This window comes from Garra rufa, chromosome 20, assembly GCF_049309525.1.
Source record: "Garra rufa chromosome 20, GarRuf1.0, whole genome shotgun sequence".
Classification (NCBI taxonomy): domain Eukaryota; kingdom Metazoa; phylum Chordata; class Actinopteri; order Cypriniformes; family Cyprinidae; genus Garra; species Garra rufa.
This window is the reverse complement of record NC_133380.1, coordinates 29,081,530-29,101,074: the sequence shown is the minus strand read 5'-3', so window position 1 is coordinate 29,101,074 and position 19,545 is coordinate 29,081,530. Positions and strand designations below refer to the sequence as shown.

At 37.3% G+C, this 19,545-nt stretch overlaps 2 protein-coding genes across 2 annotated transcripts; one reads left to right on the top strand and one right to left on the bottom strand.

Moving 5' to 3' along the window:
* Positions 1–415: 415 nt before the first annotated feature.
* On the bottom strand, positions 416–1,167 carry LOC141293511 (uncharacterized; the record flags this gene model as incomplete). Its single annotated transcript, XM_073825542.1, has 2 exons — positions 416–1,020; positions 1,140–1,167. Coding segments are annotated over 2 exons (633 nt in total), but the record flags the coding sequence as incomplete, so codon positions are not given.
* Positions 1,168–1,770: 603 nt separating this feature from the next.
* mybl2b (v-myb avian myeloblastosis viral oncogene homolog-like 2b) lies at positions 1,771–19,038 on the top strand. Its single transcript, XM_073826005.1, has 15 exons — positions 1,771–1,989; positions 2,636–2,732; positions 5,390–5,461; positions 5,605–5,697; positions 6,727–6,947; positions 7,106–7,253; positions 7,340–7,396; positions 7,747–7,938; positions 8,993–9,265; positions 14,410–14,552; positions 14,632–14,731; positions 14,890–15,000; positions 16,928–17,038; positions 17,122–17,274; positions 18,183–19,038. Exons 1-15 carry the CDS (start codon positions 1,970–1,972, stop codon positions 18,309–18,311), a joined length of 1,920 nt encoding a protein of 639 aa, XP_073682106.1. The 5' UTR covers positions 1,771–1,969; the 3' UTR covers positions 18,312–19,038.
* Positions 19,039–19,545: the final 507 nt, after the last annotated feature.

The window sequence follows — 19,545 nt, the reverse complement described above, 5'->3', positions numbered from 1 at the left end:
CGTAGAAGCAGGATTGGACACCCTGTGTCCAAAACTGCAAAGACCCACAACAACAGTAGCAGACAAAAGATTACAAAATAGAAGCAGTTATATTGACCCTAAAAAGTATTATCTCTGTATTCTTCAGCCTACATATCCACAGTTTGAAGAGCATTGTGAAGCCCACACTTGCCCCAAACACACTGGGACATTATCTTGAGAAGGTTTGTAACATTAAATTAATGCAAGTAATTTCAACACACTTTATTTTTTGATTAAATACATTTATAATACTAATGCATTTACAAAATCATGGGTACCACTCTAGTAAGAAACCTGTAAAATAAACGCACATATTAGAACAACCTTTCTCAAGTTCAAGTTTCTTAAGGATTCCTATTATTATGCATACATACCTAAAATATGGTGAACGGTATCAAATGGCCAAGTTAGATGAGCTCTGTTCCTCTCTGAGATCTGAGATTGCAGGAACCTGACCAGATCCCTGCCAGACCATTTCCTTCCATGAGCGCTGAAGCTCCTGAAGCTGAGGTGACGTTCCTGACCACATCAGTGAGACCTCAGGAGGTGCCGATAGGTTAATGGGACTCCATGTAGACTCCAAACATGATTTGGGGCTCTCAACTATGGCCTTCACAAGGGACACTTCCCATGAGGGGTGTGTGGTCGTCAAATCAACGCAGGACAGGTCCAGCGAGCTGGCCTGAATGGGCTTTTGAAATTTGACTCTTTCATAAGGTGTGGAGGACTTGCCTTCCACTGGACTGCTCAGCGCTGTGCTCAGGGTGTTGCCTGGAGAGAGAACGTTCTTGTTGAGGGCAACTAAAGGGGATAAAAGGTTTGCGGAGTAGTTCAGACATGATGCAACAGCAGGGTTGGGCTCTGAATACTCCAGCACAATGCCTTTGTTTGGTCTCAGGAAGCCATCTGCTGAAACCGCTGATAAAGACAGACTCTGGTCTGTACAAAAGCCTCTGTCAAAGTCAGACAGTGATGGGCCCTCATAACTCCTAGTCAGCTCTAGAAAACAAGCAGTGTTTAATAAAGTGTGTTTACAATTTACTGTAGAAACGAGTTGTTAGATTTTATTTAAAAGGTAAAACGTAGGTTTGTTCATATTTATATATGTACGTATTTACCAGGTCTAGCACGTCCTGCATCCATTAGGAAAGCAAGGCGTTAATTAGGCTCAGCTTGCATTTATAGCTGTGGTTGATTAGGTCATTTACGAGTACTTTTTCAACTACAAGCTCAAATAGTTCAGTTCTGGGAAAATCAGATCATTTGTTTAATATCTCGTTAAGCAGATAAGAAAATAGACTAATGTTTGAATCCTCTTTAGTAAAGTTAAATTAAAATATTTAAAATAGCTAAATCCTCTGAACACATCCACACACACAATCTCTGAACATCGTTATAATGGAGTAAATGAGTTAACAAAGTTCGAAGGACTTTTTCCCTAACATACATATCCAGGTTTTGGACAGATGTATAAATTAATAATTATAACTACAAAGTATTAAAAATACACACAGCAAAACGTTTCCCTGGTATATTATGGCCATTTTAAAATACATTAAAAAAATATTTTTGTCGCTTCTATGTACTTTATCACATAAGTCAAAAATGTATTATTATAACTGCACACGTTTGTTTTTAGAGAAGCGCGTCCATGTGTTTACGAGCGCGCACGTAGTGCGTCTGGGGCTTAGGAGAATGCGCACGCAGCTTGTGTCCGCCGACGTCACTCGCGGGAATGGCTGAGAAAAAGAAGCGCGAGATAGAAACTTGGGCGCGCAGCAATACATGTTTAGTTGGCGAGTTGTTGTGCGCTTTTTAATGAAAGCATTTACTATATTTGTACGACCATCTCATTAACATCACAGATGCTTGTGCGTGTGTAAGCTGCATGTACACAGTCATCGTAAACGTCTGTTTTATTGGGGCATTTTGCTAAAAACGTAGGGAAATGTCGTGGTGGGCGCGCGGGTAAGTACATAAAGTATATTATTCAAGTATGTTTAATGGATTTGTGTAATACATTAGGACAGAATGATCACTTTTTATGCATTTAAGATAATGTTTGGGTTTGTAAAGATTGTTGACATTAAGTATTGTGAATGATGCTTGGAACCCCGCCTAATATAAAAACACAAAGAGAGCTCAAACTCACAACACCCGTGCAGTTTCAGCATTATACAGATACATTTAAAGACAGCTTGTGTTTACAATATTATTAAGTACTCCAACTCAACTTCTATGTGATGTATAACTCGCTTTTTATCTACATTTACACGTTTATGATATGCATTGAGACTATTAGCCAGATATGCTAGCAAATTGCGAGTTTGTAAAGGTGATGCTTTACATTTCACAAAGCACTAGTCATAATAATACTGATAATGGAAGCATCTGAAAGTATTATTTAGTTACCACGGATATAGTTAAACGATGGTTAGTTTTTCCATCTAGTTTAGGTGATCCATCGTCTGGCAAACACAAGGCCAGATGTAAACACAATGCCCTGCCAAATGGTGTCAGTGTACCATCAACACATTGTTGCCAGAGTTTGTAGATCTGTAATCAGTGTTGTTTTCCCCATCCCTTAACACGATGTCTGTTTGTGTGTGAACAGTGAGGATGAGGAAGAGGGCATGTGTCAGGACACAGACTCAGATGTAGCTGATCAGAAGGATTGTGGGAAAGTTAAAGTGAAGTGGACCCAAGAGGAGGTATGGTGCTATAAACAAGGCCAAAAATCTATAGCGGTGATGTTATATTACAGTGTAGTTGTTAAGTTGGAAAATCTGCAGAAATAAATATTTATGTATTAAATGTTTTTGGAAAAGGAAAATGAAATGTACTTTTTTTCATGTGATGTGAAATTCAGACAAAAAAGATTTGATTTTGCATTATCACAAATCAGTGCAGAAACTGCTTGATGAAATGAAACACTGTAAAACAAAAGCCCTAACTAGTAAAAAACTGCTGATATAAGACACTTCTAACTTGAACTATATTGCCAAAATTATTGGGACACCCTGTTCTAATGAACAGGTTTGACTACTGTATTTCCATGTGTACAAATCCTAATGTTTAAGCATATAATGATATTCTAGGAGATTGTGTTCTTCTAATTTGATGGCGACAGCTTTGACAGGACCCTTTTCTATTCTAACATGACAATGATTATGTGTATAAGTTGAAGAACTTGACTGGTCTGCAGAAAGCAAAGTCCTAATCCCAGCAGAACATCTCTGGAATGACTTTAAATGAAGAATTTGAGCCAAAAACTCATCACTAAACACCAATGACTTGTAACTATAAGTGCAGTCATTTTTTAAATTTCCAAAACAGAGATGGAAATACAATTTATAAATGCATGAATTGTTTCCATCATTGTTGCCACAGTTTTGGAAGTGCCTTTGGGTGTCCCAATACTTTTGTCCATATAGTGTATGTACAAGTCATTGGTGTTTGATGACGAGTTTTTGGCTCAAGGTTCTGTTTAAAGTTAACCAGAGGTGTTCAGCTGGGATTAGGACTTTGCTTTCTGCAGACCAGTCAAGTTCTTCCACACTGACTGAATCAATAATTTCTTTTTTAACCTTGCCTTATACACAAAAGCATTGTCATGTTAGAATTGAAGAGGGTCCTGTCTGACTGTTGCTGTAAAATTAGAAGCTCACAATCCCCTAGAATATCATTATATGCTTAAACATTAAGATTTATACCAATGGAAATTACTCAATTATTCAAACCTGTTCATTAGAAGGTGGTGTCCCAATACTTTTGGCAATATAATGTATGTTTTCCAGGATTTTTGTCTTTACTTTACACTATTTAGAAAGAGTAGTGAATAATTCAACCAGGAAATTATCTTTTTGTAACGATTTACTTGTCTTAATGTCATTCCAAGACATTAATATTAGTCTCACAGACTCTATGAGACAAATATTAAGAACCATAAACATTGATCAATATGCATACAAGAAGCTCAAACATTCTCTGTTTGTTTGTTGTTCATATGTGAATAAAGTTTCAGGGCTTGCAAAATCGCTAGCCCGACATCCCGGGGCTATTGTGTTTTCCAGTCGGGCTACCAAAATGTTTCACCGGTCTGCCCGAAGGGCTATCGTAAAGTAGAGGGCTCCCGAAGATCCTTAAAAACTCCTTTTTTTATATGTATCAAATTTAAGGCCATAAAAAGTTTTAAATATGTTAAATAGTATAAGAAGAGTCTTAATTATAATTTAAGAGGTCTTACAGTTGGAGACGGAAAGACGAGAATCACGATAGGGCTGGATAAAACTTCAAGGCAATGATATCATTTAATAAATATGTGCACTGCACTTTTCAATATCAAAACACAGCACGGATGTCTTTAAATGAATGTATCTGAAGGGAACCGACGGTCCTCAGTAACGTGTCATTGGCATTTTCATTTCATGCCTGATAAAACAGCATTAATGCTGCTTTGTGCACAGCCGTTACTTGGGAAACCGTAATATTTCAGCGCTTCTAAAGCACCACCTTGTGACAGAGAATGAATTTTTATTTCCAATACTTTTTTTTTTTTCAGCTATTTATGGTCAAATTATTGCAATTATCAGCCATGTTTTAATGCAGCAAACACATAGAGTTGTAAATGTGAAAGAAGTTAATGTGCCTTCTAAAAATCTAAACAATTAAGATACTAATATTTATGTTTTAAATAAATATAATAAATGATATACTCGATGTATCCCTTTTAAATGCTATAAAGGCTGAAATGCCATTGTATAAGATATTTTGTTTTTGTGTGAACCTGTATCTGAATTATAAATCATGCCATTTTATGGCTTAATATTCTACTGTGCAATCCCACACTGTTCATTTTACTTAAAAAGGGTCATACATTTCTTTAAATTGATATTTAAAAATTCTGCAGATACACTAAATGGTGAAATAAAATTCCTTCCTTGATATTTTATTCATATTTGTGTATTGAAAACATTTTCAATTGACATTTAGACTCCTATCTGATGTTCAATATTAAAAATAAAAAAAAGTAAAAATAAAAAATGTCTTTTTTATTTGGGCTAGTTAAATTAATTTTCGGGCTACCAAAATCTGAAGAGTACCTGCCCGAAGGGCTACCAGAGATTTTGAAATTTAGCGAGCCCTGAGTTTAAAAATAAATCTGTTCATATACACTGATCATATCTTCATATGGATTACAATGTCTTATAGTTGTTTCATGTGTGAAGGTTTTAGTTGTGTAAACCTGACAAAATTAGGAGAAAATAGTGTACGTTTGTAATATTACATTGAATCTAGGTCAAATCAAAGATATTTGTCAAAACTGTAAGATGGCTTATGTATTTAATTATTGGTTTGTATTGTCCAGGATGATAAGCTACGAAAATTGGTGCTCAACTTTGGACCAAATGATTGGAAGTACATCGCTGGCTTTTTACCTGTAAGTTTGATTAAATCAATATTACATTTAGAATGCTTATATGAGATTCCATGCTTGCTTTTATAATTTTTTGTGCCGTTACAGTTAAATATTTGTAGTAGTATGTTTTAACAAATTTTTGCTCTTGTTTTTTTTTTTTAAAGAATCGGTCAGAGCATCAGTGTCAGCATCGCTGGTTCAAAGTTTTGGATCCTGACCTTGTCAAAGGACCCTGGACAAAGGAGGAAGATGAGAAGGTACGGTGTACAGACAAGGCTTAAAGAATGATTTCACAAAATCTTTTAAAGGAGAAGTCCGGTGTGATATTGACCTAAACTTTAGGTCAATATCACACCGGACTTCTCCTTTAAAAGATTTTCTTCTCCTTTAAAAGATTAGGTCCTAAAGTGTTGAATCATGATACCGAGTGTGAACTTGCCCTTCATAGCTCATCTCGTCTTGTCCACTGCAGTCCGAAATCTGGCGTTAGTTAGCCGATGCTAACAACAGGTTGTCAATGAGGGTGAATAGGGCATCGGACTAGCCATGTAAATAAATCACTGTTTTACACCATTTACGAGGCACAAAGTAGCAGGAAGGAACTTATCAGGTTATCAACTTATCAGGTTGTAGTTTCCTTCCTGCTCGTCACTCGACTTATCGTGACTAAATTTAAGATGGCGGCGACCGGTAATTTTACTAAGGGGAATGTCTGTATAAATCTTCTTGTAAATAAACTACCGGTGCTTTTTCAAAGTTCTCAATGTCTCGTTTTAAATGTCAGGGCCCTTGGAAGTCTACCAATGAAGTGTGGCGCTACTTTGTGCCTCGTAAATGGCGTAAAACAGTGATTTATTTACATGGCTAGTCCTATTCACACTCATTGACAACCTGTTGTTAGCATCGGCTAACTAACGCCAGATTTCGGACTGCAGTGGACAATCCGAGATGAGCTATGTTTTGTTCCAAACCCATAAGACCTTTGTTCATCTTCAGAACACAACAGAAGATCAGTTAACATGTTAAATGATAGTTCATGACATTACAATTAGAAAATATGGGATAAGTTTGGCATGTTTGGAAGGCGTGGCAGAAGAAAGCCTTTGTTTTTAGGTTTGCAAAGTTGCATCTAAACAAACCGTGATACTTGTAGAACCCTGTTTTCGAATGACATGAGGGTAAGTAATTAATAAACCGTATCCCTAAACAATCAGAGTAGTCACGATAATGCATTGATAAGAAAGTATAGAAAGTCTGTATGTTGCTTAAAAGCATTGTGTATTCAGGTTATTGAGCTCGTGAAAAAGTACGGCAACAAGCAGTGGGCGATGGTGGCCAAGCACCTGAAAGGCCGTCTTGGAAAGCAGTGCAGAGAGCGCTGGCACAACCACCTCAATCCAGACGTCAAGAAGTCTTCCTGGACTCCAGAGGAAGATCTCGTCATCTACAAGGCTCACTGTGTGCTGGGCAATCGCTGGGCTGAGATAGCCAAACTGCTTCCTGGAAGGTGAACACACTCTAGATTTTAGAAATGACATCATGAACTAGTCAGTTAATTGTCTGAATGAGTAGCTGGTTACTTGTCTGAAAGCCTCTGTTGAGAATATAATATTTTGACATGGTATTTTGTGAAGTTAAGTAGATTTTTGTTGCTTGTTTTTTCAGGACGGACAATGCTGTTAAAAACCACTGGAATTCAACGATCAAACGTAAAGTTGAGACAGGTTATTACACTGGTGTGGACACTACACTTCATGTGCTCCAACAGACAGAGAGTGAAGAGGTGGTGTCTGAAGAGACCAATCAACAACAGGTATTTCAGCAGTGTTTTAAGTGCACATCAATGGTTGGGAAGGTTTGTCAGTTTGTGTGTAAGCTTTGTTGATCTGTGTTTTGTAGGTGGAGTTCTGCTATGATGGAGCCAGTGAAGGATTACCAGTCACTGTCTTAAAGCGGGTAAAATGCAAACATTAATGATTAATGATCACAAAGTCAGTGTTAAAAAAGCCTGTTTTTACATCCTAATCACATCGAATTTCATTTAAAAAAAAAAAATGTACTAGTACTTTTCATGACTTTCTGTTAATTGTTCTTCATTCATTCATTCTAAACATTCCTCGATAGCTTGGTAGAATATATTTGATACATTCGAACACGAAAGTTCGGAAAAAGTTTTACTTGCATTTATTTATTTGCATATTGGACAACATTTATTGGGTTAAAGCTTGTTTTTAAGATCCATGTTAAACCCTATGCATAAAACAAATAATCATATGTATCCATGTCTTATTCTTGTTTATGTGCAGGATCCGGATGCTCAAGAGAAAGTCACCTCTGCTCCACAAAAAACGGCATCTCCCAAGACACCGAAAGCTCCAGCAACCCCCAAAAGTGAAGCTGGAGACTCTAATGTGTCCACATGGGTAATGGACAGTTCTGGGTTCCTCTCTCCCTCTGCAGCCCCCACACTAAAGGAGGTGATGGAGCTTATGGATGGGGTGAGTTCAACCCTAAATGCAACAGCTACTAATGGAGGATGAGAAATGACTTTTAAGTATAAATTAATTAATTAATAAATACATAAATGCAGAAATGATAAAATAAATGTATAAATGCAGAAATTTATAAATGTATAAATACTAGATATAAATAAATAAATGCAGATATGCATGAATAAATAAATACAGATATGCATGAATAAATAAATTCATAAAGTCATTTTTAATTGTGCTATTTTTGTACCGTTTGTGTTAAACCACATTTATTTCTAAAACAGGGCTGTATGTTAACTTTTTTTGCACATAGTACTGGTGCTACAGAGGTTGAAAGTTTTGTACCACAGGCCAAACCGTTGTAGCACAAGTTAGGAGTGGACAATATGGCAAAAATATCATATCACTTTTTTCAGTAATCAGGTGCTGTTTGACAGGTGTGTGCGTGCGCTTCAGGTGGGTGCTCGGAAAAAGTTGAAACAGCACGAGAATAAATGTTTAACCTGCAAGGCTTTAAAGCAGATGTAAATAATGCACTGTTGTGATTGTGAATAAGTGTCCTGCGAGTGTATCTCTACTGCTGAGTTAACATTTGTTGGGAGCGTATGTCACGCTGTACAGTATGTTATGGTGGATGCGCCAGAACTACAACTGATAGAATGTGCATTGTAGCACAATACTACAATATTTCGCACTGTACATCCCTGTACATGTATGCATTTCTACATTTATTTATTTCTGTGTCCGTATGCTAATAAGGTAGGCGGTCCTAACCTTTCTCAATGCAGCATTGGTTAAAATAACTCCTTATAATGCACATTTGTGAACAAGTTATTTATAAGTATTTGAATTGTCACTAATTTAACTTGTACTGTGTAACTAAATTTGCAATTTTGACTGCCGTATGTAAATTTGCGTCCAATCAGACATCAATCAATTCTTTTGACAGGAGATTTTAGTGCCTTACAGTGCCCAAAATCCTTATTGTTAAGCCCTGACAGTGACTCTTTTGCTGAGACATTATAGACCTAACAATAATAATAATAATTTCTACCACAAGGATCTTGAGGGCTGGTGTACGATGTCAGACTTTGACCTGCCGGAGGAGAGTCAGAGCCCCGAGCTGCTGCAGTTTCGGCTGGAAGGAAGCACCCTGCAGGAGCTCAGCAAGGGCAGTAAGGGAGAGCTCATCCCCATCTCACCCGGCGGAGCAACGCCTCCGTCAATCCTGAGCCGCCGCAGTCGCCGCCGCATCGCCCTTTCCCCAGACCCCAATGACTCCATGACCCCTAAGAGCACACCGGTCAAAATCCTTCCTTTCTCTCCTTCACAGGTACTGCAGATGCATTTCACATCACTGCCATGTTTTTACTTATTAAAAAGGTCCAGATTGAAATGCACTAGTGGTCAACCAATATATTGGTGAATTTTTGGCTTTTTAAAAAAATTATTATTATTGGGTAAAGCATTTTATTTCATTTTAACGGTACAAAATTGGAAGTGTTACAAGTGTAGTCTGCTAGTTACAGAGTCTGATTCCTTTTATTCATATTTTCAACTTTTTTTTTTTTCCACCAGCAGTTATGCACCTGTTTTTACTATGTTAAAATAATGTGTTGTCATATAATATATGCCATATTATATATAAACTTATGTATATCAGCCATCGCCCACCCTGCTCTCCTAGATACTGGAATTGGCATCAATCTTTTTTCAGCTGAAGATGTTTCATAAATATCAGATATTTCCGCATGCTGGTTATGGTATTGCAAAAATATGGAAAATGTCCAGTAAATTTCTGAAACATCCTAGAAATTTTGGAAACTTTCCAGGATATTTTGGAATTCCCCTGGGATTTTTGGAAAGTTTCCAGAAATGTTCCACCCCTTTGCAACCCTAGTTGCTGATGATATAATTTATCAAACTGCAATGTTCTTTATTGACTTTAATAGAAACATGTTGGAGTTTAGCCACCAATCAAATAATTATAAATACATAATCACTGGGGCGCTGGTTTATTATTTATTGACTTTTGTTCTAACAAGTTGACCAGCTTGTCTGAGCGTAGCCTTTAGGAAGCGGATCTCAAGTCTGGCCTTGGTTTGCTGCAGTTTGGTCAGAGTCAGTTGTTCCTCTGCCAGACGAAGCTGTGCTTCTGCCCTTTCATTAGCCGCGTTTCCACTGTCGGGCCAAAAGCGGGCGTGCCAGGGCCAGTCGCGTTTCCACTGTCACTTCCGGGGCCTGATCGTGCCTCGTCGGTGCTTCCTCAGGGCCAATGGCCCGGGTTTTTCGGCCCGACGAAAACCTTGGGCCAAAGCGGGCCAGCTGGGGCTTGAGGCGTGGTCAAAGTGAAAGGCGGAGTTAATGCAATGTTTCGATAAGCGTGCAGTCAGGTAAAAGTGTGTCTGCAGTAAGATGCGCATTTCGCTGTATTACGTCGTGCAAAGAACTCAAAAACTTAAAATGGAGAATCGTCAGTACAAGTCTGTGGAAGATACCAGGGCTCTTCTGAGTATTTGGGCCGAGGACAATGTACAATGCCAGTTTGACGGCGTCTGCAAAAACGAAGACGTGATAAAATACATCGCTGCTAAACTCGCAAAGCTTAATATCAAGAATTTGCATGCGCAGTACAAAGCCATAAAAACGCACAATGGACAGAGCGGTGCCCATGCAGAAAAGACACTTACATTAGGCAGATATTGATATGGAAATCTATGCCGTTTTGATGGGCACATTACTTAAATGGTTATCTGATGGGGCACCTTTTGTGTCCTGTGTAAATCAGGTCCTATTAATAGTTGCACCATTAACTGTTGTTACAGACTATGTGATGAAAACATTATTTAAACGCATGTCTGATGAGTATACTCTTATTTAAATTTGAATAAATGCAAGTAAGATCCTATAAAAATGAGATCTGATGTATAAGTAGGGGGACATCGTCCAAAAACCCCCCCAAAAACTCACCAACACACCGTGATAACATGTTAACATACACTGTATCTGTACCTAAATAAAGGCATAAAAGATTATACTAGAAGTACAACTGTGTCGTTATTTTTTGCAGTAGTGTGTAGATAGTATGCAACATTTTGTTTTATGTGATACAAAGTTAGACTAAAGATTTGTGTGTAGGTCTTAAAAACAAAGCTTCTTTTCACGTGATTTATTAATGTAATATATTACAAATATTGCTGCTGCATTAACAACTGTTGCAGAGCATTTCTTGCATCAGAACAGACATCGCCAACATTACAAGGCGTTTCTGCATTCGCTGTATCCGGTTTCCACGTCGCTGTATTGTTCTTTTTTCGCCTTGCAGCTAACATAAGCTTCCATCTTCGCAACTGGGTTTCGCTGCCTCATCTTCCATCAAGAAAACACCGAAAGGAGCAAACAAACAGCCGCTTCGGCTCTCTCCATTTTGTTCATTCGATGATCACACTATGTGTGCCTACCTGACTTACTTTCAATCTCCCCGCTGAAAGGGGAGGGGTTTCGTGACGTTTGATCCAATGAGGTGTGTAAAGGGCGGGCTTTAGGTTTGCGCAGCGAGGCTACTGGCTCGATAGTGGAAACGCAGCTTACTTTTGGCCTTAGTGCTTGCGACTCGAGGCCATTGGCCCCGCCCGGCACGCTCTTAGCACTGGCTCGCACTGGCCCGACAGTGGAAAAGCGGCTATTCTCTTTTTGCAGAAGTGCCTTGTAATTATCATCTTTGTTTGATGAAGGGCGCTTCAAGGCTTTCCTCTGAGATCCTATGGCAACTACCACTGTCTCAACCAATGAGGATCCAGCTTCTTCCTCAGGAACAGAGCTGAGATTCAATATAAATACACTCTCTGGATCAGCCTCAGGAGGAACTGGCAGATTCTCCTCCTCCTCCTCAATCCAAGCTTGCCATCCCCTACAACACCTTGAATACCATGGAGAGCTTGCGACTTCTCACCTCCAATGTAGTCGAGGACCACATCTCTGTAATCTCCCCTCTTAAAGGGCTTGTTGCCTGTTTGTGGGTTTTTGGCTTCAGCATGGTCCTTTGTTGCCCTGGCCTTAAGATTCTTCCACCACAATTTGATTTGGTCTGTTTGGTCTGATTTGGTCTTTCCTCTGGCCAGACCCTATGGCGTTCACATTTTCTGTGATTAAAATCCAAACATCATTTTTCTTTTTGTTGGTATCCTTAGCAGAATTAAAACTTCCCACTATTGTTCCATAATGGCACCGAACACCCTCTAGTAGTGCATTGGTTTCAGCAGCAGTGAAGTTACCATCAAAGGGTGTATGTTGAGCATACCAAGCCACTGGAGCAATACACCACTGAGGAGCTGTATGTCCGGTTTCGCTTTGGGAAGGCTGATATAGAGTTCCTTGTGAACCTTCTCAGGCCAAAACTTCAACACAGAACCCAAAGGGGTCACAGTCTGTCTGTGGAAGACCAGATCCTCATTGCTGTCCGATTTTATGCATGTGGGACTTTCTATCAAGTTGTTGGTGACTAAATGGGAGTGGTGAAATCAGTTGTGTGTGATGTGGTGAGAGATGTGTCAATCGCACTGGCCAGCCTGGTCAATGAATTTGTTTCTTTTCCAAAGGACAACCAGATTGCCCAGGCCAAGCGCAGCTTTTTTCTTTTGGGGAATATGCCCAATACTATTGGAGCAATCGACTGCACACATGTGCATATACAAGCACCTCGTGAGAATGAATGGGAGTTTATAAACAGAAAGGGGAGGCACAGCATCAATGTCCAACTTGTGTGTGATGCTGACCTCATCATCACCAACTGCGTTGTCAAGTGGCCTGGGTCTGTCCGTGATGCACGCATCCTGAGGGAGAGCACTCTATATAGAGACCTCCAAACCAACCGACCGGATGGCATAATATTAGGAGACAGTGCCTACCCACTCCTGCCATGGCTGATGACTCCTTTTCTAACAGCAAATACACCGGCGCAGGCATGCTTCAACACTGCTCATTGCAGAGCAAGATGTGCAATTGAGCGTTTAAATGGACTTCTTAAGAGGCGCCTTGCATGCCTTAACTACCTGAGAGCGGAACCACAGAAAGCATGCAACATAACCCTTGCCTGTATTGTCCTGCATCGCTACTAACATCGCTACTAAGCGCAATGTCCCTCTCTGTGCTGACAATGATGCACCTGAGCCCCTTGGAGACCCTGACCAACCTCCTGCATTCTGCCAGAACGGGGACGTGCAACAAGGGACACAATAGTTAGACACTATTTCTGATTTGGATTTGTTTTGGATTTCAAAAATCAGTGATTGCCATTCTTTGCATTTATTTGGTTATTCTGTAATCATTGCATGCATCACTAATAAATATTCTAAAAACAAAAATATTTTCGATTGTGATCAATATATATATATCAATTAGTGACAGAATAAAATTTATTGTTTTTGGTCAATTTTGACAGCTGTTTGGGGGATTATTTTATGAGGCCAGACTCTTTCTACTTTGCTGTAGGCCTATACTGAAAGGCTGAATACGTTAAAGCCTACCTAATCACTGTAGCCTGGCGGATGAACAAATAAAATTAGAACCTTATGAATAAATAGGAAATCTTGTAAGATACTGCATGATCCAATTTATTTGATACATTTTTAAAGTTTTCATTACATTTTGGGCATGAAATCCACGCTGAATCCACCCTTCTGATGGGATCAGTTTAATCCAGATTTGATCACTTGGATCAAAGTGATCAAAATCCTACAAATCCTACTAATCCTATTATGTAATCGTTTTTTTCTTTTGAAAAACCCATTTTCAAGATTTGATCCAATCCGTTATCCAAAATCCTAGTGGATGACTTTTGAAAAACTGGGCCCTGGAGACTCCAGGTAGGTTGCAGTTCTGAAAAAATTGTGGCGCTGAAGACTAAATGGTTCCTGATGGTTTTTACACCTAATTCTTCATTCATTAGCAGTAAATGTATCTCTTCTTCTCCATCCATTTTTTTTTTCTGACCGTGCTGACACAGCGAGCATTTCTCTGTCCAATGGTCATGCCTTAACTTTGCAAATTCTAGTAGTGCATTAGTATTGCATCCTTCTCATGGGGATTTAATAATTTTTGCTTTATAGTCTGAGTTAAATCTATTTTTTTGGCTCATTTTATATGTAAAAGAAAACGTGCCTAATAATTATGCACACCTGAATATAAGGAGTTTTTCACTTCCAGCTCTAATGGACATTTATACATTGCGTGTAAATGATTAAATACAAAATTAATAGTGGTTGGCAAAATGTGCTTGGAAAAAAAAAATATGACCAGAATATCAATGCCTAATAATTATGCACACAGTGGATAGCGAACACCCACTCACAAATCGTTAGATAGAAGCCACTTAACATGTTTGATTCAGAAAGGATTCACAACAGTAGCTATGCTTGTTTTACTTTTATTAACAGTAAAATTGTCTTGAGTTTTATTTTATTTTTAACGTTTTCACAGTTCCTCAATATGTGGACCAAGCAAGACACGCTGGACCTGGAGAATCCTTCTCTTACATCGACTCCTGTTTGCAGCCAAAAGGCCATTGTCACAACACCCCTGCACCGAGACAAAACCCCACTCACGCAGAAGGAGAACTCTTTGTACGTCTCCGTGTTCACATAGAGCTTTATTCAGGTCATTTGTGTTCACTGTTAAAATTTAAAATTTTTCCTCTTGTAGGTTTGTCACACCAAATCACAAAACTGATCTGGATAAGACTCCCCGAACCCCTACTCCATTTAAAAATGCTTTGGAGAAATACGGCCCTCTGCGGCCACTGGTGAGAAAATTCCAGATTTTCTTAGAATTTAAGTTTTTTTTCCACTATGTATATTAATGTTAAATCTGACACAGAACTCCCTGATGGTTGACTTTGTCTTTGATATGCTAGTTTTGATGCTGTGAATTAAAAATAATGGCTTTTTTTTTTCTCTTAAGCCTCAGACCCCGAATTTGGAGGAAGACCTTAAAGAAGTGTTACGCAGTGAGGCAGGAATTGAGTTGATAGTAGAAGATGAAACTCCTACTGAAAAGAAACGCAAACAAGTGGTAAGGGAGCAAACAGGGTTTACGGTCTCAAGCTACCTTGTACCATTTAATATAATCCTGAACCTACAAGTTAAAGCGATGGAGGTGTGTGATGTGGTTCTAAGGGTGTTTCATGACACTAAAAGTGCACTTGTCAAAACCTAATTAACTTTTTCACATTTACGTTTGATTTTTAAAAGCAGAAGTCATATTTGGGTAGTCTTTTAATATGGTGAACGGGATACAACAGGAAATGTCATATTTGTAGTCTCGTTAGCTTGATTAGAAATCGTTTTTCCACAACGTTCCAAAAGAGGAAAAAAATATCAAGATTTATTGTTGATCAGGAGAGAGAAAGACACCACAGTTGCTGTCATTGTATTACAAACTGTCATACAGCAGCCATAACTAGTTTTCTGAAGTTTAATACCAAGGTAATAAAATGCATAATATAATCTTATAAATGCACAATACTTGGATTGAAAATAAATTTATGTATATACATATATTTAAATATGTTGCTAGGTTCACAATGTTAAAAACATGTCTATATTATGTTGGTTCACATGCTGTTATTTAAAAGGTTATTGCCTAAACCAAAAAAATTAAAACATGCTGTTCAAAAGTTTGGGATCAGTAAGATTTATTTTTAAGACTTTTCTTACTCATCAGGGCTCTATTTATTTAATTAAAATCCAGAAAAAAGCAGTAATGTTGTGAAATATTATTACAATTTAAAATAATTGTTTTCAATTTTAATATACTTTTTTAAAATATAATTTATTCCTGTGATGCAAAGCTGAATTTTCAGCATCATTACTTCAGTCTTTGGTATCACATGATCCTTCAGAAATCATGTGGTGCTGCTAGCTATTTTGTTAGAAACTGATAATTTTGTTGATTGTTTTTAAATAAATGTTCTTTTAAACTTTTTATTTATTAATGTAATTAAGAAGTTAGTACTTTTATTCACCAAGTATGTGTTAAATTGATAAGAGGTGAGTAAAGACATTGTTAGAAAAGCTTTTTTTTAAGCTGTATTTTTTTTTTTTTTTTACGTTTTATTCGTCAAAGAATCACAGGCTCCTAAAAAATATTAAGCAGCACAACTGTTCACAATTGATAATAAAAGTAATAAATCGGAATATTAGAATGATTTCTGATGGATCATGTGACACTGAAGACTGAACTAAAGATGCTGAAAATTCAGCTTTGATCACGGGAATAAATTATATTTTTAAAGATATTAAAATAGTAAACCATTACTTTAAACTGTAATATTTCATAATATTAGTTTTTTTTTCTGTATTTTTCATCAAGTAAATGCAGTCTTAATTATCCTGAGAGACTTCCCAAACTTTTGACTGGCAATGTAGCTTTCAAGTTTATCTCAAATAAAGGAAATATGTGACCCTGGACCACAAAACCAGTCTTAAGTCGCTGGGGTTTATTTGTAGCAATAGCCAAAAATACATTGTATGGGTCAAAATTATTGATTTTTCTTTTATGTCAAAAATCATTAGGAAATCAAGTAAAGATCATGTTACATTAAGATTTTTTGTAAAATTCCTACTGTAAACCTATCAAAATGTAATTTTTGATTAGTAATATGCATTGCTAAGAACTTAATTTGGACAACTTTAAAGGTGTTTTTCTCAGTATTTAGATTTTTTGCACCCTTAGATTTCAGATTTTCAAATAGATGTATCTCCGCCAAATATTGTCATATCCTAACAAACCATACATCAATAGAAAGCTTATTTGAGCTTTCATATGATGTATATATCTCAGTTTTGTAAAATTTAACCTTATGACTGGTTTTGTGGTCCAGGGTCACATATTACAAATGATTTAAAGCATGAATTAATAGAGAAATAAGTTGCTTTTTATTTTTCTTGTTTATTTTCCAGTTTATTGTTTATATGTAATAATTTGTCTCTTTTAACAGTACCGGCCTCCTATGAAGAAAGTGCGCAAATCTTTGGCTTTAGATGTCATTGACAGCAGCGAGACTGCACGAAAGCAGCAAATTAAGCATGCAGTCAAAACTAATCAGAAGGTACAAAAACCAGACCGATAGTGTTTCATTTGTCCAGTATCACTGAGCAGATTTAAAGCATGTCTTGTATTTTAAAACTTCAGCCACAGGTCGCACGGTCGCTCCCTCTTGTGAACTCTTGTGGTGTGAAAAAGGAAGAGAACGTGTTGGATCAAGGATTTATTCTTGGACCGAATGAGAGCGGGCCACCCGCTAAACCTGTGCCTCCCACACTGAAACAGAGTCCACCATTACCTGTAAGTGCTGTTGGATCAGACAGTGACATGTTACAAAACATAATTTATTATAATTTTTACAGATTATATGTAGTCATTAATAATATCACAACACAGCTATTATGTTTAGATTTTCTGTTTTGTCTCTGTTCATAACTGACAAGTGTTTTATTAAGCAAAACTGTTTTTGCAATGATGACAGACATTGGTTAGGTGCTGTTAAAGAAATAGTTAATCCAAAAATGGAATTATCTGAATATGTACTCAACTTCAGGCCATCCTGCTCACCAATGGATGCTGTGTAGTGAATGGGTGCCATCAGAATGAGTCCAAACATCTGATAAAAACCTCACAGTAATCCAAACTATTACAGTCCATGAGTTAACATCTTGTCAATATTTGTAAGAAACAAATTCATTAAGATGTTTTAAATTTAAAATGAAATTTACAAATGAAAACAGTCCAAAACAGTTCCTCACTGGAGGATGTCTTATTGATTATGGTCTAAGGAGAAATTAATATCTTACATACTTTAATTTCTTACAAACGCAAAGCTTTTCACTTCTCAAGATGTTAATTGATGGACCTGGAGTGGATTACTTGTGTTTTATTGTAATGTTTTTATCAGCTGTTTGGACTCTCATTCTGACGGCACCCATTCACTGCAGAGGGATCCATTGGTGAGCTATTCAGCTGAACAAACAAACTCATCTACAGTTTGGATGGTCTGAGGGTAAGGTCATTCTCAGCTAATGTAAATTTTTTTTTGATAAACTTTTTTTTTTTTTTTCCACTATATAAAATCAGGTTAACATTTCTACTATTTCATCAAAAGCAATTACACCATCATATATACTGTAAATATGTATTTAATTAAAACAAATAAAATTGTCCCACTGCTGATCATTTTGTTTTGTTTTTCCTGATAGATGTCTCCAGCCTGGGAAACTGTTGTCTGTGGACGGACAAAAGACCAGCTGATCATGACCGAGAAAGCAAGGCGGTATCTTCGCTCTTTAAAATCTCATGCTCCAAACCGAGCCCTCATACTTTCCTGAAGTCCCAACGTGGCTTCTCTGGTATTTTTCTACAAAGCATAATGTATAAAATTTATGTTGATCCAAAAAAAAAAAATGTAAATGTCATGTAGAATATGAAACCAATTACTGTTCCAGAATAGACACTTTAATGCTGATAATGCTTTTGTCCTGTTTTCTGCGGCATATTAGCACATTAAGAATATCGTTTTACTTCATGTAACCCTGTATAATAAGTGTGTTGCAATTTTGTTTTATTTATGTGTTGTCAACCTGTTTTTCATGTGGCAGCAAACATGTGTTTTGCTCTAAATATAAAATGACAAACATCCAAGCTAAATAATCAGGTTGCCGTTCAGGGATCTCAGTATCGTTTTATACTCTGTTCACATGTTCTGCATTTCTGTAAGGATAATTAGACATGTGCTAGACAGTTTGTGTATTAAAAGAAATGGGTTGGCATTTGTCCTGGCTTTATGTTGGTCATGCTGTTTGGAAAGTATACATATTGAAGTTTTGTAAAATAATATTTAGGACTTCAGGTCGAAGTGAGGCCTTAATTAAGCATGCATAGGTAATACAGACCATATATTTTTGTGTAATTAGCATATTCAAAAATTGAAATGATGAACTTGTCCTTTTATTTACAAAAACAGTGAAATATGTACATTAGCCATATTTAAAGTTGAGTAAGGTGCAGTTTCTTTTGGTTGTAAACAGAATTGAGCTTGTAACACATTGCAGTAGTTATGCCTAGCATGTAAATATAGGCAAAGTTCTTGTTTTATGTGGTGTTGTATTGGATGAGTAAACAAATTAGCAAATGTTACAGAAACATGCATCTCTAAACATGTTTAACTGTTGCACATGGTACATATGCAGAAGACAGTATTTCTAAGGAGTGTAGCCATGGTGTGCTTCTCATTTTTATTTGTGCATCCTTGTTTCCTTTCCTCGTGTCTTGGCTTTATTCCCTTAGAATGCAAGGGAAAGATACACCTGTGCATTCTCACTCATGACTCCTAAGGAAACGTCCTCACTCCTTTTTGAAGGAGGAGCAAAGAAAACAAGAAAGCAATCTGATTTAATGACAAATCAACTCTGGATTTACTGTGACGAAATATGATAACAGCAAAAAACGGTCCAAAGGTCAGTCTTCTATTCAGTTCCTCTAAATGCTCCTCTAAATTTTCTTGGTCATTTATCTCTCAAAACACCTGTACATGAGTAAAGGAGTAAAGTACATTTGAGTGCG

Coding starts and splice junctions, on each gene's coding strand:
- mybl2b (XM_073826005.1), top strand. CDS start 1,970: ATGTCGTGGTGGGCGCGCGG. Junction 9,266..14,409: donor TTCCTTTCTCTCCTTCACAG/GTACTGCAGATG, acceptor ACGTTTTCACAG/TTCCTCAATATGTGGACCAA. Junction 15,001..16,927: donor AAAAGAAACGCAAACAAGTG/GTAAGGGAGCAA, acceptor CTCTTTTAACAG/TACCGGCCTCCTATGAAGAA.